Source organism: Rattus norvegicus, chromosome 8 (genome assembly GCF_036323735.1).
Source record: "Rattus norvegicus strain BN/NHsdMcwi chromosome 8, GRCr8, whole genome shotgun sequence".
Lineage (NCBI taxonomy): Eukaryota > Metazoa > Chordata > Mammalia > Rodentia > Muridae > Rattus > Rattus norvegicus.
The window spans coordinates 128,711,814-128,733,110 of NC_086026.1; the positions used below are offsets into that span (position 1 = coordinate 128,711,814).

Below are 21,297 nucleotides of genomic sequence, written 5' to 3' on the forward strand. Positions count from 1 at the left end.
TTAACATGGGGGGGGGGCGCTCCAGGAATCGGAGGTGCTTGCTGACCAGGTTCTTACAGGGAGAAAGGACGCTGAAGCTGTCATCTAACTAACGCCACATTTCTGAACTGTGATTCCACATGACTCTAGCTTGTGTCGAGCTGACATTAAACTAGCCAGGTCAACAGGACAAGCTGTGGCAAGGCTCTCTGATTTCCAGGTAGGAAGCAAAGGTCGGAGGCAGGATGCCTGGCCATCGATATCCCTTTGATGGAGACTCACTTCCCCCGATGGAAGATCCTGGCACCCAGAAGTCCTTTAGCTAGGACTCGGAGTGTCTCTGTGGGAGCCCCTGTTCCCTGTGGCCTCAGCAGCAGCTGGATTCTAACACTGCCTCCTTATAGCCTCGGGACCTCCATGATTCTGGGAGACAGCAGAATATCCAAGATGAGTCCAAGCACAGTTGAGAAGGCAGAATAAAAAAGCCTTCTGTGACCCCACTCCCCAAAAGTGACAGCCTAGAGAGGAAGTCATCAAGAAGTAAAAAAGTGATGCGGATGTCAAAGTGTATCTCTCTACAGCTGATGGCTTCTGGGGGACGTGGCGGGTGGCCCTTGGGGCGTGGCTACCAGGAGTTTGACCATGCTCCAGTGAGCATATAGAGCGAGTTCCAGGATAGCCAGGGCTACACAGAGAAACCTTGCCTCGAAAATCAAAACAAAACAAACGAACAAAAAGCATAAAGACGAGGCTAGAGAGCCAGCGGTTGGAAAAGCACTTGCTGTTTTGCGGAGGACCTGAGGTTGGTTTCCAGCGCCCAGGTAGGGCCGTTCACAACTGCCTATGAGCTCTTGGCCTCTGCAAGTACTACACTCATACGTACATACCCACACATATAAGTAAAAATAAAAGCCAGGCATGGTGCACATGCCTTTAACCCCAGCACTTGGGATTAAAGAGGCAGGTGGAGTTCTATGACTTCAAGGTCAGCCTGGTCTATAAACAGATACACAGTTAGTTAGCTCCAGGGTAGCCAGGGCTACACAGAGAAACCCTGTCTTGAAAAGCAAAAATAAAACAAAAAAAGGAGAAATGTGAATGGTATTTTTAAAAATTCGTGTCTAAAAAGAAGGCATTCCACCATGCTTCAGGTCTTAAGTATAAATTAAATACAATGAAAACTCAGCCAGACACCCATCTCTAAAAGAGCTTTAGCTACCAAAAGAAAAGCGACGAGCAGGAGACAAGTCTTTCTAACTCCGCAAATATGAACCCCGGACCCTGTAGTTCTGGGTGGAGCCACCAGGTGGCGATGAGATTTCGTCGCCGGATGTATACGTCACCGGAAGCGGGATCTCACCTTTTTGACTGGTTTCTCCTCCTTTCCCCTCCCCCGGAAATATAGGGCGGCTTGTCTCGGGTACTGAGACCCGAGGCCGGGCGGCCGGGCGGCCGGGCGGCAGGGTGGGGAGGGATGGGCGTGAGCGCGGAGCCTCGGAGCCTCTCAGTCGCCCGGGCCGGGCTCGCGTCCCCCGTGATCGAGAAGGCGCGCTCGGCGCTGCTGCCGTCGCAGGATGTAGAGGACACAGTGGAGACGCTCATGGTGAGCTCGTGGGAACACGGGCATTGTGGGGCAGGACAGTGCTTCTAGAACGTTCTACTTCTAAAACTCTCTAACGGTAACTGATAAAAGCGCCTCCGGGCACCTCGGGCCTCCCTTCGACTGCCCGCTTCCCTGCAGGTGGCTGCTTCAGCTTTCCAGGTTCGCCAAGGTCACGCCCCTTCCGTCGGGTTGGCTGCGCTGCCGGGCTGCCATTGGTGGAGACGGGGGCGGGGTGGGGCGGAGTCTTTCACAGCCAATCATAGACGGAGGTGGGGCTGTTCAGGGTGGGCCTGGGCCAGGATGCGCTTCAGTGGGGCGTGGACGCGCAGCTTTGGGGGATGCCTTTTGTAACAATTCTTGATTTTTTGAGTGGGGTCTAACTGTGTGGCTCATGCTGGAACTCGCTGTTTAAACCAGGCTAGCTTCGAACTCCAGACTGCTAATACTAAAGGAGTGTGCGCCCCTATGTCTGGCTCTGTGGCTCCAGGACCATGTCTTTCAAAACTGCATACCTTTTCTCTGGTTGGCCATCTTCCCCCTTCTGATGTGTGTCGGACGTAGAGATTTTGTTGTTTTTCGTTTTGCTGCGGGGTGGTAGAAATTGTGGAACTATTTGGCATCGTGTTTGGCGTAGTCCTAGTTATTCACTGTGCTTTTGGTTTTTACTCTTATTTATGTTGTGTGTGGGGGTAGGTGCACAAGAGTGCAGATGCCCAAGAAGGCCAAAAGAGGGCGTTGGTATCTCCTGGAGTTGGAGTTAGCGGTGCTTGTGAACTCCCCTTTCCGTATGGATGCTGGGAACCTTATGGTCCCTCTGGAAGAATACTGTTCACGTTTGACTGTTCTCCAGCCCTTTCTGATTGTTTTAATCTGTTCTCACACTTTAAAAAAATTGGAATATTCAACTTTTTTTAAGCTACGAGTAAGGTTGAGCTACTAAAATAAATCAAATCTGTCTTGAAGTCAGAGGTGTAGGCTTTCAGGAAAGCACCTTCTTTTCCATCATTATAAGAAAACTAAGCCCAGGGCCAGCACGGTGGCTCATGAAGAGGCAGGCTGTGTGAGCATGAGACTGTCTCAAAACAAGTACAACAGACCCACAAAATCCACTCTCAAAGGATGCGCTGTAAGCATACAAAGGTCACAAGGCTGTTAAACTTACCTGGTTTTTTGTTTGTTTGTTTTGGGCCGTCTCATTGGAATTGAGGCTCCAGTTTGCAGTTTTTAAAGATGACCTGGCTGTAGGGTAGGAAGTAGATTGGAGGGGTCAAAGATTGAGGTAAAAAGGTTGTATCAGTCAGTAGGGAAGGAAACTGTGGACCTTTGAACCAGGGCTGCTGAAGGAGGTGAAGAAGCAGAATGAGCAAGTTTGTAGAGGCCCAGCCCAGAATGGGCGTTCCCTTGGGAGGGGCTTGCTGAGGAGCAGGTTGAAGTGAGGGAGAGAGAGATAAGCACGTTTGTAAATGTCACTCAGGTGCCTGTGGGGCATCTGAGCAAGGGCAGTTTGGGTTTGTCTGGAGCGGTTCGGTGTGGATGGAAGGATAGAAACTGGAGCTGGCGGAGGGATGTGACAGGATAGTTCACTGGAGGAAGAGAGTGAGCAGTGGCCAGAGAGATGAGAGGATGGGTCCATCGCTGGGGCTGGCCAGGGAGGAGGACTCACCGATATGTCTGATTTCTCCTCGCACACCACCACGTTTGTAACCCCTGCTCGTTCCCGAACAGATTCCGTCTTTAGAGTGTCTTCCTGCTGTTGGGGCTGAAGGGGCAAATAGGGCAGACTGAGGGCATCATCAGGAGAGGTCAGGAAGCAGCAGGCAGAGCGAGTCTCCTGGGGCTGGGGAAGAAGTAGGTGTGGAGGGTTGTTGCCCAAGTTTCCAGTCTGGACTGTTGACTTTGAGATCGCCATGGGCAGGAGGGGACACGGGGTGGCAGAGTGGATAGGAGGGAGGATAGAATGGAACGTTGTGAAGTCTGGTCATGGGTGAGGCTGCTCTGAGAGGGCTGCAGACTGATGAGACTTGAGATGCAGCAGTTCTGAGGAGCAGGCAGAGGGAACAGAGACCTGTAGCCAGTTGGGGTGGGGTGGTAGGGTGGGGTGCTAGTGGAAGAAACCAGTACTTAGAGAGGTAGTCACTGATATCAAATATACCTAAGAGTTGAAGTAAGTTAAGGACAGGGCAGAAGGTGGGGCCTAGACTGAGTCTCCAGGAGCCTTACTACAGGAGGTTCTGACTAGATGGCAAGCCCAGGGCCTGAAGGGTGACTGGCAGGAGGGAATGGAAACACAGTGTGGCGCTGGAAACAGAGGCTCTGGGACTGGTTTCCAGGCAAAGGAGAGATGTCTCAGGAAGAGAGGAACCTGGTGTGTGAGGAGGTTGAACTCCCCGATGCTGTAAAGGCTCAGGTGAGGCTGAGGTGCAGTTTTGGGAGTGTTCATTAGTGGAAGAACCAGGCATCTCTGGGGATGGGGCATTGGCTGCCAGTACAGCAGATGTGTTGAAATACACACTGCCTGGGTTTGCCTGCTGTCTTCTGAGAGCCCCTGCTGGTACCCTAGGCTGTCGTCAGGTCCAGTATTCACCCCTCAGCACTTACTTAGTCCCGGTGGTCTTAACACTCACTCCAGATGTGATTGATAGAAGTAAAGGTGTTCTCTTCCCTGAGATGGACACTGTAGATGACAGTTTGGTTCCTGGTAATCTGACGCAGCAGACTTCACAGTCATTGTATGAGCCATCAGGGCTACGGTGGGCCAGTTATTTAAGCAGTAGACTATGACCATACCTCCCGGGATGCACCCTGTCTGATCTCAGGAGTGGGGGTGGGGGAGTGTGCAGATGCCACTAAATGAGGGAAGAGCTGGTCTCCAGATGGGCTTGCCAAGTGTCCTGTTCGGAGGAGAAGGAGTTTCCAAGTGCCTATTTGTTGTTCTTGGGATTCTGCTGTGTTCTGGAAAGGGGACATTGTTAAGGAAGCTCCTACACCCTGCACTGAGGCTCCTGGGTGTGCCTGAGGGTGGTATCTGAAAGAGAGCCGCCCATCTGTATGGAGTCGGAAGATAAGCCAGTCTTTGGAGGCTGAGGGAGGGTGGCTCATAAGCCAGAAGTGACTGCTGTGCAGGGTTGTTGGTGGTCTACTCTGGCCCAGCGAGATGGGGGGTATAGAAGGGAGGCAGAGTACTTTTGTTTTTTCCAGACAGAGTTCCTTCCCTATGTACCCCAGGCTGACCTGGAGCTCAGAGACCCACCTGCCTCTCCCCCCTCTCCCACCCACCACATGCCTCCTTGACAGCTTGAAAGGCAGAGTGTTAAGCACAAAATTACATGGAGTGCTGCACACGTGGCCAAGCTTGTGCTTCATGGCTCTGACGTGCTTCTATAACTATCCACAGATCCTATAACCAGGTAGCCTGGGCGCTGGCAGCTAAAACTCCATGTTGCATAAGGAGACGGTCAGTAGTCTTTCAGGCGTGCCGGATAAGGAAGTGTGGTAAGGAAATAGGGGAACCAACATTATTAAAGTGAATAATGAGACCAGAGGGCCCTTTCTTCTGTGCACTTTTCAGAGACGGAGAGATAGAACAGGGCTGTGATAGGTGGTGCCTGAAGGGTTTCAGAAGAGAAACCACAGATGCCTATGTGGAGAAGGGAGCTGGGCATGGTGGGTAGGTTTGCTGATGCCGTGTTGTCTGTCTTGCAGTTACATCCAGTGATTAAGGCTTTCCTCTGCGGCTCCATCAGCGGAACCTGTTCCACGCTCCTCTTCCAGCCTCTGGACCTCCTCAAAACCCGCCTGCAGACCCTGCAGCCCTCAGACGTAGGGTAGGCATTGCCCTGCTTCGTGGAGGAGCCAGGATTAAATTACTTCCTTACATTAGAGAAACACAAGCTAGGCTCGAATTCCTTTTGTTGTTGTGTTTGCTTGAGTCAAGAGTTTTCTTCTGTGTATCCCATGCTGACTGTGAACTTGCAATCCTTCTGCCTGTGTTTCCTGAGTACTGGGCCATGTGCTTTGCGGATACTGTTTTCTGAAGACAAAAGTTAGTGTGGTTTTCTATACATACATATTATAATTTAATCTTGCTGATTAGATGGGATCTTTCTGAGCAGCCCCAGAGGGCCTCCCTGGGTGAAGTTCACTTTTTCCTTGTGCCAGCTTGCTCTGTTATAGCTATGATGCCTGGAACTGGGTTGTGTGGAAGTGACATCCATTTTAAATGTGTGTTTTGTGTCTCTCAGCAATATGGGAACTGCACAAAGTGTCTGAAAGTGGAATCTATCCCACTGTTTGTGGTGTGAATAAATAGGTAAATATGTATTGCCAAACCATGAAGTCATAGAAGTCAAGAATAATTCTAGGGCTGGTGAGATGGTCCAGCTGGTAAAAGTGTTTGCTGCCAAGCCTGACAACCTAAGTTGGATCCCTAGGACCCACTTGGTAGGAAAGAACTGACTCCTGCAAGTTGTCCTCTGACCTCCACACGCGTATGCATGTATACACACACTGTGCGTAATAAAATTCTAAAAGCAAGTCTAAGACGCAGCATAGAGATTGCTGTGTGCTCTGTGAGTGGGGAAGTCTGGGATGAGGATGCCTAATAGATTTCTTTTCTTGTCCTGTCCCGTTTGTTTCCTTCAGGCCCAGGCGTGTTGGGATGCTGTCTGTGTTCTTGAAGGTGGTTCGCACAGAAAGTCTTCTGGGCCTTTGGAAAGGGATGTCTCCTGTAAGCTGCCTTTCAGATCTGGGCTCTCTTATGGCACCACTCCTCCTCCTCCTCCTCCTCCTCCTCCTCCTCCTCCTCCTCCTCCTCCTCCTCCTCCTCCTCCTCTTCTTCCTCTTCCTCTTCCTCTTCCTCCTCTTCCTCCTCCCCCTCTTCTTCCTCCTCTTCCTCCTCCTCACCCTCCTCACCCTCCTCACCAGGCACTCAGGCTTCCCATGGCATGGGAGTCAGGAGCCCTCCCCATCTGTGTGGATCGGTTACTTTACACTGCTGTGACCAGCTCCTTGATAGAAGCAGCTTAAGAGAGAAGACACTGTTCTGGGCTTGTGTGAGGATGTAGTCCATCATGGTGGGAAAGACCTTGGAGTAGCTCTCAGCAGCCTTGTGGGAGGGGCATGAGGCAACTGGTCACACCTCAGCAAGCAGGAAGCAGAGAGCCTTGGCTAGATGGCCCTATGACATAGCTCACTCTGGTGACCATGCCAGCAACCACACCTCCCACCTCCTGTTCTGCAGCCTCTCTAAAGGGCACCGCCAAGTGGGGACAGGGTGTCTAGACAAGTGGCGTGTGAGGGGCAGTTCCCTTTCAAAGTGTTCTGTGGTTTTGCTCTCCAGTCGGTCCTGTCCAATTCTGCAGTGAAGAGTTGATAGGTTTTTAATCAAGCCCTGTTGTCCCTGCGGCATGTCCTAGCCACGGTCCACTTGTCTTCATTCCCTGTAGCTGCTGAGTGAACAGATCACCTGCTGGGGAGCACGAGGCTTGTGCTTAGGCAGCCCATATTTTACTTACTGAGGTTCTCGGTGCACAAGAGGCTTGCAGTGTGCTTGCCAACAAGAAGCTGGGCAGGGCTTTCTGGGAAAAGGTGGAAGATCTTAAGAAGGAAAGAAAACCCTCCCTTCAGGAGGAAGGAATACTGTGGCCAGGACATTGTGGAGAAGGAAGAAGAAACCCACACTTGTTTTGTTGTCATAGTTCAGATCAGTCACAGCCTCAGTGTGTGGCTGGTGCTAGGTCACCACAGTGCACTGCACCTGTGAGCAGAACAAGAGCAGAAAATATGGTCTAATTGAGCTCAAAGACTTCAACATCTGGAAGTTGTTGAAGAGATCATCTGGAATTCAGCACAAGTGAGAGATAGTTTCTTGTATTTGGAAGCGGGCTTGGGCAGGAAAAGGCCACGTGTGCAGCTGGAGTTGCTGCCACATTTCAGGCACATTGACCTGATTGTGCAGAAAGGAGACTGCAAGTCATCAGACGTGAAGCCGTGAGCTCTTCTCAGAGGCCCAACCAGTGGGGCCTGCAGCCACAGCATGCACTGCTCTTGCAGGAGACCTGAGTTCTCGCCCAAAACCCAGGTCAGGCAGCTCACAACTGCCTGTAACTCCAGGTCCAGGAGATCCAACCCCCTTTTCTGGACTGTTCTATCATACACACATGCAAACCCAAGTACAGACACATCCGTATACATATAATTAAAAAGTAACTGTTGGGCATAATTCCAGCACTCAGGAGGCAGGGGCAGGGAGATCTGAGGTAGCAGCCAGCCAAGGCTGTGGAGTAAGACCCTGTCTGAAACAAAGCAAGGGATGGGAAGAGTTTGTCAAGTCACACATCAGAAGGTGGAGAACGGGTCAGATCCAGCCATGTGGATATTATCGAAATTTGTGGGATCAGAGCGCCCTTGGGTGAGCCCTGAAGGCTGTGGCTCCTGCAGCAGCTCTGATGAGTTGAAGGAAAGACACCCGACATGGCGGTGTACTGAGCAGTTTCAGAAATAAGTCAACTTTTCATCTGTCAGCATCACCTGCTCCTCAGCCCAGCCATGGGGTCACATGGCTCGGTCCCCATGGCAGGTCAGGGTCAGCAGGAGCCTGACCTACCAAGTGCCCGTGTTGTTCACCTTGTCTCCTCTCACCCAGGCCCTTCATTAGCTCCCAATACCACAGGAAGAGGGAGAAGCGGGCAGTGGGATGTAAGGTGAGGGAGGCTGCAGTCATGCATGTTTTATTAGTTACTGTGCCTTGTTTGTAAATGAGGCTTATCACGTGTGCTTGGACAGTGGAGACAGTAGTGTGCATAGGGGTCAATGTCATCCACTGGTCTGGCCACCCCAGCAGGTATGAGGAGAGTGTTCATTCCTCCTAAAGTACGACTGTTGGCACAGCACCAGCCCCAAAGTTGGCGTCCACTGCCCGTCAGTGTAGCCTTCCCTCTGCCACCACTGTGAACATGGGCTGGGGTACCCACACCTTTATTTCTTTGCCCAAAGGCTTTTTGTGGCCCTAAGGACCCACCTTGCCGGAAGTACCCAGGCTTTGGTTTCCGCCCTCCCCACAGCAGCCTCCAGCCACTAGAAGATGGAAAGTGATGTTAAACTACACCCTTCCCCTCAGCCGAAAGATCACAGAGGGTGGGGTGTTCCCTGATTGCTAGAGCTTTCGGGAGTGGGGGTGTTGGGTGGGGTGGGGACTAACTACAGCTGTAACTGCTTTAATCCACTCTTTATTGGCTGCTGCCTGTCCTGTCCCTGCCCTTCTCACTGGCTCCCTTCACACCATAAACACTTTGCATGTGGATCACCCTGGGACCTCCAGAGGCATCTTGCAGTTTTGAGTCTTTGATTCCCTCCTTCTTCCCTCTGCCTGTCCCTGCAGTCCATTGTGAGATGTGTCCCTGGCGTTGGAATCTACTTTGGCACCCTGTATTCTTCTAAGCAGTATTTCTTGCGAGGCCATCCTCCCACTGCCCTGGAATCGGTCATCCTGGGCATGGGATCTCGCTCTGTGGCAGGAGTTTGCATGTCACCCATCACAGTGGTCAAGACACGCTATGAGGTGAGTCTCATAGTTGTAGAACCTTGGGGGTTCTGGGTAATGAGCACTGCTGTCAGCCCTGGGTGCATAGTCTGACTTAGAGTCAGATATGTTCAGATAACTCACTTTTGGAGGCTGGAGAGATGGCTCAGTGGTTAAGAGCACTGACTGCTCTTCCCGAGGTCCTGAGTTCAATTCCAAGCAACCACATGGTGGCTCACAGCCATCTGTAATGGGATCCGATGCCCTCTTCTGGTGTGTCTGAAGACAGCGACAGTGTTCTCATAATAAATAAATAATTCTTAAAAAATAAAAGATAACTCACCTTTGTAGGCAGGGCAAGCCATGTGCACCAAAGCTGGTATGTGACAGGAAGTCTGCTTAGGCCACTGCTCAGATGCCACCAGCCTGTGCTGTCACTAAAGCTGCCCTCCCTTTGCAGAGTGGGGCTTACAGCTACGAGAGCGTCTATGCAGCCCTGCGGAGCATCTACTGTAGCGAGGGCAGCCGTGGCCTCTTCAGGGGCCTGACAGCAACTCTGCTTCGTGACGCCCCCTTCTCGGGGCTCTACCTGATGTTTTACAGCCAGACCAGGGCCACAGTGCTCCATGGCGCAGGTAAACGAGGTGGGCAGAGGAGTAGCAGAGCCACTGGGGTTTTGCCTTTTTCTCTGGGGTGGTATTAGCACTTTAGGAATGGAGCCACTTTGGAGCTGGGATGCAGAGGTAGGGTGTCAGACTCTGCCCCAACAGAAGCCTTGTGTCTTCTAAGGGAAGAGGGAAGGCTAGGTGAGAGACAAGTGTGTTTTATCAAGGTTCTGCAACAGCACGCCACAGACACAACCTGAGGGATTCTAGGACAGCAGCTTTGGGGAACAGCCTGCAAGTCTGTTTGTCAGTGTATACTTGGTATGAGTCCCTGTCAGACCAGTTTGGGAACACTGATAGCTGTGGACCTGAGGAAAATATTTTCACTTCCTTCCCTTTCTGTATTCCCTGTTCTTTGAGCCCTTCATTTGGGTGGAGGTAGAACTGTGAACTTGAGGTGTTTGCTGCAGACTTTTCTCACCAGTGAGCTTGTGGACCACACATGGGCCACATCTGTGGGTGGTAAATGCTCTCTCTCCAAACACAGCAGAGTTGCCTGAAACCCGTTCTGCAGGATGACCTGAACTTAGTAAAGTGTGGGGACAGCTGCAGAAGTGAACATGTTACCTGGTGACTGCTCACCAGCTGCAGTTAGTGTGTGCGGAGACTGGCTCCTTTCCCCAGGGACCAACTGTGAGCCTGCAGGTTATAACCTCATTTACAATGGAAATTTAAGACAGGAAGGAAACAAACAGGTGGTATTTTGTTTTTGTTTTGACACCCAGCCTTATTACATAATCCTGGCTGGCCTAGAATTCACTGTTGTAAACCAGGCTAGCCTCAGACTTTCAGAGATCAGCCTGTCTCCCCCTCCAGAGCACTGGAATTAAGATGAATCACCAGGCTTGACCCATCTTGTACAATTAATATACATTAAGTAAAAAAAAATTTCTCACCCATTAGTTATAAAAGTCTCTTAAAGTTGGAATTAATCGGTAATTTTTAAATATTGGAAATATATTAATCTTCTTGATGAATAAAAACTCAAGTTTTCCTATCAAGTTAGTAAAAGGTGTGTTCACACCTGCACTGTCCAGTCAGGGGGTGTCCACACCTGCACTGTCCAGTCAGGGGGTGTCCACACCTGCACTGTCCAGTCAGGGGTTGTCCACACCTCCACTGTCCAGTCAGGGGTTGTCCACACCTGCACTGTCCAGTCAGGGGGTGTCCACACCTGCACTGTCCAGTCAGGGGTTGTCCACACCTCCACTGTCCAGTCAGGGGTTGTCCACACCTGCACTGTCCAGTCAGGGGGTGTCCACACCTGCACTGTCCAGTCAGAGGGTGTCCACACCTGCACTGTCCAGTCAGGGGTTGTCCACACCTGCACTGTCCAGTCAGGGGGTGTTCACACCTCCACTGTCCAGTCAGGGGTTGTCCACACCTCCACTGTCCAGTCAGGGGTTGTCCACACCTCCACTGTCCAGTCAGGGGGTGTCCACACCTGCACTGTCCAGTCAGGGGGTGTCCACACCTGCACTGTCCAGTCATGGGGTGTTCACACCTCCACTGTCCAGTCAGGGGTTGTCCACACCTCCACTGTCCAGTCAGGGGGTGTCCACACCTGCACTGTCCAGTCATGGGGTGTTCACACCTCCACTGTCCAGTCAGGGGTTGTCCACACCTCCACTGTCCAGTCAGGGGTTGTCCACACCTCCACTGTCCAGTCAGGGGGTGTCCACACCTGCACTGTCCAGTCAGGGGGTGTCCACACCTGCACTGTCCAGTCATGGGGTGTTCACACCTCCACTGTCCAGTCAGGGGTTGTCCACACCTCCACTGTCCAGTCAGGGGGTGTCCACACCTGCACTGTCCAGTCATGGGGTGTCCACACCTCCACTGTCCAGTCAGGGGGTGTCCACACCTCCACTGTCCAGTCAGGGGTTGTCCACACCTGCACTGTCCAGTCAGGGGGTGTCCACACCTGCACTGTCCAGTCAGGGGTTGTCCACACCTCCACTGTCCAGTCAGGGGTTGTCCACACCTCCACTGTCCAGTCAGGGGGTGTCCACACCTGCACTGTCCAGTCAGGGGGTGTCCACACCTGCACTGTCCAGTCATGGGGTGTTCACACCTCCACTGTCCAGTCAGGGGTTGTCCACACCTCCACTGTCCAGTCAGGGGGTGTCCACACCTGCACTGTCCAGTCAGGGGGTGTCCACACCTGCATTGTTCTAGTCAGGGGGTGTTCACACCTGCACTGTCCAGTCAGGGGGTGTCCACACCTGCACTGTCCAGTCAGGGGGTGTCCACACCTGCACTGTCCAGTCAGGGGGTGTTTACATCTGCACTGTCCAGTCAGGGGGTGTCCACACCTGCACTGTCCAGTCAGGGGGTGTTCACACCTGCACTGTCCAGTCAGGGGGTGTTTACATCTGCACTGTCCAGTCAGGGGGTGTCCACACCTCCACTGTCCAGTCAGGGGGTGTCCACACCTCCACTGTCCAGTCAGGGGGTGTCCACACCTGCACTGTCCAGTCAGGGGGTGTTTACACCTGCATTGTTCTAGTCAGGTGCTCCATAGCTGTCAGCGACAGATACCATTATCCAGACACATCACAGACCTTTGTCAGATCTGCTTTGAGCACACTGGGTAATCCTGCCTCTTCACCGTGTATCTGAAGAACCTACGTTTACTGACCTCAGACTGCTCTTGTTCTGTTTCAGACGAGCTGGATGCTGCTCTGATGCCCCTTGTTAATTTCAGCTGTGGGGTATTTGCTGGCATTCTGGCTTCACTGGTGACTCAACCTGCAGACGTAATCAAAACCCATATGCAGCTCTCCACAGTGAAGTGTCAGTGCATTGGCCAAGTGGCCACCCTCATTCTCAAGGTAAGGCTGCAAAGTGTGTGCTGCTCTTGGGTTGGGGCTGTCTCTCAGGCAGCTGGACATCCCTCTCCCAGTGTGTTAGCAACATTGGGGAGCATTAGAATTGTGCTTCCCAGGGGCTGCAGCAATGGCTCAGCAGTAATGGTGTTCCAAAAACACTATACACACAACCCTGTGTAAAGATTTCCAGCTAAGAGTTCCCAGTACAGAGAGCTTTTTAGCTGTCTGGGTCTGATTTTAACTGCTGTTCTCTTAAAATTTCTTTGTTTTATTTAGGTGCATGCGTGCGTGTGTGCGTGCGTGCGTGCGTGTTTGTGTGTGTGTGTGTGTGCATATGTGTATGTATGTCTATATGAGCAAGTGTGTGTGCCTGTGGAAGCTAGGGGTATTGCATCACCTGATACTGGAGTTATAGACAGTTGTGAGCTGCCTTGTGGGTGCTCACGATGGAAAGCAGCAAGTGCTCTTAGCTCCTGATCTTCCTGGTTCCTAAATTGCACAGCTCTGACTGTCCTGGAACTTGTTATATAAACCAGGTTGGCCTTGAACTCAGAATTTACGTTTGAGTCCCGAGTGCCAGGATTAAAGGTGTGTTCCATAACTTCCAGCTCTAACTATTGATTTTTAAACTAAGAAGTCTCTGTAGGGAGTGCAGATCTAAAGGAGTGGACCTCAACATTACAGTAAAAGTAGAGGTTCCTTGGTTATCTCCTTAGGCTCACAATTCATAGGTTTGGCATGACATTTAAACAACAAGGTTCTAAAATGGAGTAACCCCGTCTGGTGCTGGTGTTGCCCTTTGCTTCTGACGATTTCTCACTTGTTTCCATCACAGACCCATGGGCTGCGTGGCTTCTTTCATGGCAGTGTTCCCCGGGCCCTCCGTAGAACTCTGATGGCTGCTATGGCATGGACTGTCTATGAAGAGATGATGGCCAAGATGGGCCTCAAGTCCTGACGAGAGAGGGCTGGAAAGGAAGATCTGCTGTCCGGCTGGTTCCTGCCATGGCTGCTGCAGCTCACTCTCCTGGAGTCAGGGGAAGAACACAACATCTCAAGAGCCAGGCACAAGTGCTGCATTCAAAGAGAGCAGATAGGTAGCTGGAGCCACAGGCTGGAGTTGTCAGTGCCCATGGCTCCATGCACACTCCCCATCAGTGCTGTACGCGGGGCTGGAAGCTTGGCTGCCCCACAATGCTACTTGAGAGGAGGCCTCTGCTAGGTCGCTCTGTTTCAGCTACCTGCCTACATTACAGGGCAACTTAGAATGTTGGTAATGAAGGAATCCCACAGTAGAGAGGTGTGGGCCTCCTGCCATGTCTGAGGGCAGGAGTCTCAAGTTAGGGAAGACTTGGCCTAAGAGAGTGCGGTGAACCAGAGAGATGGCTCAGCAAGGAGAGGTGCTTGACAGAGGCTGCACTGGCCCTGGACCCACGAGGTACGGGAAAGAATTGCTGCAAGTTGTCCTCTGACTTCCAAACGAGCACTGTGGCAAGCACCCATACCCAATGAACAAACAGATGTAATACTTTTAAAATAAAGACTTCAGCAGGGTGGAGATGTGTTTTGTCTGTGACAAAAACAGAACAAAAAGCAAGATGTACGTTAGTTTTGTTCCTAGGGAGCCCCTGTAGCCCAGAGACCAGGACTGCCCTTCCTAGGCTCAGATGTACTATTGGCAATCTGTGCTATCCCACACTCTCCATAGTTAAAGTTCAAATGAGCACAGTAGAGTACTCTGATGGACAGCATTTGAAAAACAGAAAAACAAAAACCATAGCAGGGGGGCTGGAGAAATGGCTTAGCAGTTAAGAGCACTGACTGTTCCTCCAGAGGTCCTAAGTTCAAATCCTAACAACCACATGGTGGCTCACACCCATCTGTAATGGGATCTGATGCCCTCTCCTGGTGTGTCTGAAGACAGTGACAGTGTGCTCATATAAGGAACACACTGTTAGCACTTGAGGTAGAGACAGGTAGGACTCCCGAGTTCTGGGTCAGCCAGGGCTACACGATCAAACCCTGTATTTATCTCTCTCTATATAAAAGTTCTAATTAGCAAACCTAAATAGTATGTCTCCCTCAGAATAGCAAAGTAGTTCTAGGGGTGACTTAATTTTTGACCTGCCATGTAAGTCCCTAAAACTTAAAGACATTCATTATATGTGAGTACACTGTAGCCATCTTCAGAGACACCAGAAGATGGTCGTGAGCCACCATGTGGTTGCTGGGACTTGAACTCAGGACCTCTGTAAGAGCAGTCAGTGCTCTTAACTACTGAGCCATCTCTTCAGCTCCTAAAACTTAATTTTAAAAAACAGCTTTGGAGCTGAGCATGGTGGCTCACGCCTTTAATCACAGCACTAAGCAGGCAGGAGGTAGGAAGATCTCAGAATTCAAGGCCAGCCTGTAATACAGAGCAAGTTTTAGACAGCCAGGGCTACACAGAGAAACCCTGACTCAAAAACCAAAGGAAAAACAAATGTGCCTTTAGATTACGTATTTAAAGAGGCTGCATACTTGTTTGAAGCCCACAGTTTGGTGGTTTGGGGTGGATGTGTGGCTGAGTGTAGTGCTTATACATGCAAGGTTCTGGGTTCATCTGCATCAACAGAGCAAACAGAACACTGGTTCAGTGTGGGATGCAGGCTTGTCATTCCCAAAATGGGAGCCAGACACAGAACTGGAGCTCAGTCATCCTCCATTTGTTGGACCCTGTCTGAAAGTACAGCCATGACCCTAAACTAGTTTTAGAACATTTCCACACACACCCCAATATCCTCATCCACCCCTTATAATCCCAGACCCACCACTCACTTTCTATTATTATTTCTTTAAGACAGGGTTTCTCTCTGTAGCTTTGACTGTCCTGGAACTCTGTAGACCAGGCTGGCTTCCAACTTAGAGAGATCCTCCTGCCTCTGCCTCCCAAGTGCTGGCTAGGACTACAGGCATATGCTACCACTACCTGGCCTGAACACATCACTTAATAGATTTTAGAATATTCTGCTTTCCTTGTCAAAATATCTTGATGCACATTCGTGATATGGCAAGTTAAATACTTTGTTCTTTTTTTTTTTTTTTTTTTTTTTGGTTCTTTTTTTCCGGAGCTGGGGACCGAACTCAGGGCCTTGTGCTTCCTAGGCAAGCGCTCTACCACTGAGCTAAATCCCCAACCCCAATACTTTGTTCTTTTTAGTTTTACTTTTTTATATTTATTTTTAAGACAGGGCATTACTACAGCTTCAAACTTTGGTCCTCTTGCCCCAGCCTCCAGAGTATTAGAATGAGCAGGCATGTATTACCACACTCAGGCCAGAGCATTTATCCCTCTGAAGTACTGGGAGCTGAACAAACCCAGAGCCTTATGATGTTAGCACTCTACCACGGAACTGAACCCACAGCCCTCTGGGTTTTTGATTTATTATTTTTGTTGTCTGCCTATATGGTTATCCTTCAGGATCTGTGGAATTTGTTCCAGAACCTTCTATGGATGCCAAACCCAAAGGTGCTCAAGTCACTAATATAAACTGGTATTTTCTAATAACCACAACTCTCCCGTTGACTCCAAATCATCTCTAGATTACCTGAGACACGGAATACAGTATAAATGCACTGTAAATAAATGACTCATTCAAATTCCTCCCCATCCCCTTCAATACTTTTGTAATAGCTTACTGGGTAACCACCATTTTGTTGTCCCCCAAATGTAGGAAGGAGCCAGTGCTTTCTTCAAGGAGCAGAGGGCCTGGTGGGTATGTGCTCCTCTAATTAGTTCTGACACAGGTGGCCCAGGCTTGAAGTCTGTTCTTCACTCAGCTGTGGTGCTGATAGTGTCAAAGAAATGGGGGAGAAAATACCGTCCATGCCCTAGGCCAGCCGTGAGGGAAAATACTTTGTTTTCACTGACCGACCTCTTTCACACACAGGGTGTCATTTTTGTTCGTAGTTGTCCTCTCGTTCCAATTCTTTTGTGTCACAGGACCTATCTATCTTTAAATGGCCGCATAGTATTCCATTAGATAGAATAAACTTACGAACTGCATTTTCTCTTTGACCAAAAACTAATTTTATGCGTACAGTCCTGTACTTTATACTTTCAAGAAAACATCTCTGCGATAAAGTCTGAATTTCCCGTCGGTAAACCGTCCTCCATAGACCACACAGCAGTCCTTCAGGCTGTGCTTGCTGTACACAGGCCTGATTTCTAGAAATCTTCCATCAAAATAAGCTTCAGGCTTCCAACCCCACGATTTACACCACGATTGGAACCGAGCAGGCGCCGGCCACTTTAACTTCCGCTCCGCGCGTGCGCAGCAGCGGACCCGCTCGCTGAATCTGCGCGTGCGCCACACTCCCTTTCCGTAACGGAAGCTCTGCCCTCTTTCTGTTTAACGTGTGTTGCTATTGGCTCTCTGTGGCTTATTTAAGGACGTCATTTCCGGCCGCCCGTCCTTTCCGCGCTACCCTGGAACGGGTCCGTACGGCGTTGTTCTTGGTGAGTCTCATGTGGGGGTCCTCGGCGCCTCTCGACGCCCTGCTCTCGAGCTTCCTGCCACATGGATGTGCGGGGAGGGTCCCGAGGCTGCGTGTGTCGGAGCTGCTTGATTACTGGCGGCGGCGCCACGTGGTGGCCCGTGGTGAGGTGGGGCGGGCGCTACTCCGAGGCCCTTCTGCGGCTCGTGCCAGGCTCGAGAGGCCTGTCGGCAAGATGCTGGGAAAAGTGTTCGTGGGGCGCGTAGAGATGGGGCGGAAACTTTCGATCACTTTCAAAATACAAAACCCGAAGCACACCAAATATGGCTGCCTTCTCTGTGCATAGACGAAACTTCTTTAGTAAGTACCCTTTGACCAGTGTGCCAACGTAAGCGCTAACTTCCTACTGGCCAGTTTTAATGCTTGTGATTTGCTGCCTAAGCCACTTTTCTTAGTGATTAGGTGGCCAGAAAAGTTACAAGCGACGGAGGAATAAGAATACAGTCAGCTTCACTAAGACGTACCGAGCCATGTGGCATACAAAAACCTTTAATCCCTCTCTCCGGAGGCAGGGTAATCTTGTGGGTTCTAATCTAAGAGAAAAATGGACGACATTCCTTTTTTAGGTTCCCATCGTAACTTAAAAGGGAAACTTACACAATGTCCGGAGGCCTTGACGTCCTGCAGATGAAGGAGGAGGATGTCCTCAAATTCCTTGCTGCAGGAACCCACTTAGGTGGCACCAACCTTGACTTTCAGATGGAGCAGTACATCTACAAAAGGAAAAGTGACGGTCAGCTGTTGCTCTTGATAGTCCTGATAAGTTGTCCTAGTGGGTAGTGCTGGTGCTGAATGCTTGGAGAAATACTGCCCTGGCTTGTGAGTTGTATTAAAGAGAGTTTTGTAGGAAGGGCCAGGGGTCATGGAGGATTGACAGAAGGGAAGAGACAGGCTGAACCTGCACACTATTAAAGCTCAGGGTGGAGGCCAGATTTGGCCAGTGAACTTCTGAGTGTCGGAAGTGTGCTACATTGAACATACGGCAGGATTTTCGCTAACACCAGTAGAGCTTGCCTCTATGACTGGAGTTTGGTAGTGGTCACTGCCACATACACATACTCTGCTTTCCTGCAGTGTCCCTTTACAGAGCAATGAGGTTAGCAAATCTGGGCCACCCACTTTAAAGATCCACTTGTGGCTAGGTGTGGTGGTGCCTTTAATCTTAGTGCTCAAGAGGCAGACAGGCAAATCTCTGATCAGCTTGTTCTGCAGACAGCCAGGGTTCCACAGACCCTGTCTTGGAAAGGCCCCCACAAGAATCCCGTTTGCTGGCCTAGGTATCTACATCATCAACCTGAAGAGGACTTGGGAGAAGCTGTTGTTAGCCGCTCGAGCTATTGTTGCCATTGAGAACCCTGCTGATGTCAGCGTCATCTCCTCCAGGAACACTGGCCAGGTGTGTGGGAGAGGCTGTTTTATTTGGGGGCAAAAATGTGCAGAATACGTTGGGAGTGAGTACACAAGAGTTTCCAACGTGGATAACCCGGGAGGTCACTCTCCCCGGGCTCTGTCCTAGTGGCGTCAGGGAGCAGAGGCATTGCCCAGTGATGTACAGTCCCTTTCCACAACGTTGGAGATGAAGCTGGGCTTCGTGCTCGCACCTGCATATTCCTACAACTTCTCAGAGTCCTGTGGACGATGACTGAGGAGGCAAACCATGCAGGAAACAGTCCTATGTCACTCAGTGGCAGGCAGTGCTGTGTGTTTAGGAGGAAACTGTTGCTGACTTTAAGGGTAAAGCAATGTCAGCCACAAAATAGCCAGCCAAGAAGAGTCTTTGCTAGCTTGAGTATATCGGTTGTAAAAAAAAAAATGAGATGGAGTGTTAAGACAGTTTTTGGTACACTGGTGGCTGAGTTGGTAAAGAGTCGATTCAAGAGTCCCCTAGTCAGTTCTGTACCTTACTGAGGTGGCTTACAGCCATCCACAGTTCAGTTTGTTTCAGTCCAGTACCAGACCTCCGTGTGGGTGTGGGTGTGTGATACACTTACATACACTGAAAGCAAGCCACCCCTACATTAAATAAAAAGGAACTGTCCACTACAGGGAAACGAGGGATGATATGCTTGCTCTGTGTCCTGATAAATTTGTCCAGAAGTCAGAGGTGTTTGCTGGTGGTCCTTTGAGGGGCATGGGGCATGTGAAAAGCTTGAAATCACCAACATCATCTGCTTCATAGATGAATCAGGTGCCTCAGACTAAGCATATGGACATGCAAGTGTTACAATTAGCCTAAGAATGTGCTTCAATAAAGTGCTGCTTTGGTGTTGATAGGTAACTTGAAGTGAGTATCTACAGTTTCCCTATGAAAGCATTCGTGATAACGCTGACTCAATCTCCCTTCAAAGCGAGCTGTGCTGAAGTTTGCCGCTGCCACAGGAGCCACTCCAATTGCTGGCCGCTTCACACCTGGGACCTTCACTAACCAGATCCAAGCAGCCTTCAGGGAGCCCCGGCTTCTAGTGGTGACTGATCCCCGGGCTGACCACCAGCCCCTCACAGAGGCCTCTTACGTCAACCTGCCCACCATTGCTCTTTGTAACACAGATTCTCCCCTGCGCTATGTGGACATTGCCATCCCATGCAACAACAAGGTAACTTGGATTTAGAGTTGATGACAGCACTGGGGAAGCCTTTGGGCTCCCCTGCACATTGTTAGAGCTTGGAGTTGAGGTCACACGCTGGTCGATGAACTCCTAAGTGTAGGTAGTGTGCTAAACGAGCGGCAAGGTTTTCGCTAACACCCCACTCTGGTCCAGTGAGTGGGGTCTGATAGTAACCTTTGCTACAAGTTTGATGTATGAACTATGGGCCTGTGTATTCTCCTAAGTGAATGTTAGTTTTTGGGGGGAGGAGTCAATTTATGAGGTGTGCCCAGTGCTCCTGTACCTGGGGCAGTGTGCTGCCATCTGGGTGTGTGGAATGTGAGACGTGGTTCCAAGGGGTGTTCTGTACAGGGCCTGTGAGGTAAGGGGGTGGCCTTATGTTTAGTGACTCCCCCTTTCTTGCAGGGAGCTCACTCAGTGGGTCTCATGTGGTGGATGCTGGCCAGGGAAGTACTCCGCATGCGAGGAACCATCTCCCGGGAGCACCCATGGGAGGTTATGCCTGATCTTTACTTCTACAGGGACCCAGAGGAGGTAAGGCGCTATTAAATGCTGGTGGCCACTAAGTAGATGGGACACCTTGGTGTGGTTCAGTGAAGCTAAATTTGTCCATTCTGTGCTTTTAAAAAACTAGATTGAGAAGGAGGAGCAGGCTGCCGCTGAGAAGGCTGTGACCAAGGAGGAATTCCAGGGTGAATGGACGGCACCAGCGCCTGAGTTCACTGCTGCTCAGCCTGAGGTGGCCGACTGGTCTGAGGGTGTGCAGGTGCCCTCTGTGCCCATTCAGCAGTTCCCCACAGGTGTGTATCAAGGCCAGGGCATCAGGCTGCAGGGAGCTGAGCAGTGTAGACTGAGTAATGGTGAAGCCTTCAGTGGCCACGAGAGCGTTACTGTTCTGACTCTGGGTGTGCTTTGATGTGTGTGCCGGTGGGCGCAGTGTGTCTTGACACATTGCTTTTGGGATGACTTGGGAAAAGTTACTCTGTTCCTAGAGCTGATGACCTTTTTTGTACTTTATTAACAGAAGACTGGAGTGCACAGCCGGCCACTGAGGACTGGTCAGCAGCTCCCACAGCACAGGCTACTGAGTGGGTTGGAGCCACCACTGAGTGGTCCTGAGCTCCTCTGCAGGTGCCTGAGCGAAGGGAAAAAAGGTGGAAGGAAAATAAAGTTCCTGAAAGCTGCCTCTGTGCTCTTTACTGCAGAATACACCTGGGTTGGTGTTGGGCTATAGAACAGGCATGAGCTAGGGAAGGGGGCATTTCTCTCCAGGTTCTACTGACCTGTTTGTGTTGACTACTTAAGCTTGGGAATACTAAACTGCAGTAACAGTATGTATGTTTAATGTTCTACTGTGGGCCTTAGCTTCACGGTCATGAGCTGCTTGGTGCCTCTGGAAGTTTCATACATGTGATCTAGGTGGGGTGTTCTTTTAACACAGGGTCTCTGTTCTGTCATGACTCATAGATCCTTCTGCCTTCACACTGAGGGAAGGCTTGTGCCACTGAACATGACCAGATTGAGATATGTCCCAGAACAAAGTTAATACTGGCTGGCA

General features: G+C 50.6%; 2 protein-coding genes and 3 non-coding genes across 11 annotated transcripts; all 5 read left to right on the forward strand.

Annotated features, from left to right (window-relative positions):
* The first annotated feature begins 1,366 nt into the window (after positions 1 to 1,366).
* On the forward strand, positions 1,367 to 14,155 carry Slc25a38 (solute carrier family 25, member 38). Of its 6 annotated transcripts, XM_039081304.2 has the most exons (9): positions 3,680 to 3,989; positions 4,977 to 5,074; positions 5,285 to 5,406; positions 6,224 to 6,308; positions 8,576 to 8,716; positions 8,961 to 9,140; positions 9,562 to 9,736; positions 12,434 to 12,600; positions 13,433 to 14,155. In XM_039081304.2, the coding sequence occupies exons 6-9, from the start codon at positions 9,075 to 9,077 to the stop codon at positions 13,553 to 13,555; spliced, it is 531 nt and encodes a 176-aa protein (XP_038937232.1). In that variant the 5' UTR covers positions 3,680 to 3,989; positions 4,977 to 5,074; positions 5,285 to 5,406; positions 6,224 to 6,308; positions 8,576 to 8,716; positions 8,961 to 9,074; the 3' UTR covers positions 13,556 to 14,155. The 6 variants fall into 6 exon arrangements, with proteins under 6 accessions (NP_001025203.2, XP_038937230.1, XP_006244151.1 ...); XM_039081302.2 differs by lacking the exons at positions 3,680 to 3,989; positions 8,576 to 8,716 and adding an exon at positions 1,454 to 1,582; XM_039081301.2 differs by lacking the exon at positions 8,576 to 8,716 and having other exon boundaries at positions 3,678 to 3,989.
* A 2,792-nt stretch (positions 14,156 to 16,947) lies between these two features.
* Positions 16,948 to 20,923, forward strand: Rpsa (ribosomal protein SA). Of its 2 annotated transcripts, NM_017138.2 has the most exons (7): positions 17,066 to 17,095; positions 17,700 to 17,866; positions 18,411 to 18,529; positions 19,482 to 19,727; positions 20,145 to 20,273; positions 20,374 to 20,539; positions 20,764 to 20,923. In NM_017138.2, the coding sequence occupies exons 2-7, from the start codon at positions 17,734 to 17,736 to the stop codon at positions 20,856 to 20,858; spliced, it is 888 nt and encodes a 295-aa protein (NP_058834.1). In that variant the 5' UTR covers positions 17,066 to 17,095; positions 17,700 to 17,733; the 3' UTR covers positions 20,859 to 20,923. The 2 variants fall into 2 exon arrangements, with proteins under 2 accessions (XP_063121079.1, NP_058834.1); XM_063265009.1 differs by having other exon boundaries at positions 16,948 to 17,095; positions 20,374 to 20,923.
* On the forward strand, positions 18,031 to 18,186 carry Snora6l1 (small nucleolar RNA, H/ACA box 6 like 1). The gene has a single exon (XR_005488750.1). It is a non-coding gene; the product is annotated as a small nucleolar RNA SNORA62/SNORA6 family (small nucleolar RNA).
* On the forward strand, positions 18,603 to 18,805 carry Snora73bl1 (small nucleolar RNA, H/ACA box 73B like 1). Its single transcript, XR_005488744.1, has one exon. It is a non-coding gene; the product is annotated as a small nucleolar RNA SNORA73 family (small nucleolar RNA).
* Snora62l1 (small nucleolar RNA, H/ACA box 62 like 1) lies at positions 19,778 to 19,926 on the forward strand. The gene has a single exon (XR_005488751.1). It is a non-coding gene; the product is annotated as a small nucleolar RNA SNORA62/SNORA6 family (small nucleolar RNA).
* Positions 20,924 to 21,297: the final 374 nt, after the last annotated feature.

Bases quoted from the DNA above. Each gene is read 5' to 3' on its own strand.
- Slc25a38 (NM_001030032.2), top strand. From the start codon at position 1,454: ATGGGCGTGAGCGCGGAGCCTCGGAGCCTCTCAGTCGCCCGGGCCGGG. The intron at 6,309-8,960 runs GTAAGCTGCCTT...CTGTCCCTGCAG, and splicing joins TTTGGAAAGGGATGTCTCCT to TCCATTGTGAGATGTGTCCC. The intron at 9,141-9,561 runs GTGAGTCTCATA...CTCCCTTTGCAG, and splicing joins TGGTCAAGACACGCTATGAG to AGTGGGGCTTACAGCTACGA.
- Rpsa (XM_063265009.1), top strand. From the start codon at position 17,734: ATGTCCGGAGGCCTTGACGTCCTGCAGATGAAGGAGGAGGATGTCCTC. The intron at 18,530-19,481 runs GTGTGTGGGAGA...CTCCCTTCAAAG, and splicing joins CCTCCAGGAACACTGGCCAG to CGAGCTGTGCTGAAGTTTGC. The intron at 20,274-20,373 runs GTAAGGCGCTAT...TTAAAAAACTAG, and splicing joins TCTACAGGGACCCAGAGGAG to ATTGAGAAGGAGGAGCAGGC.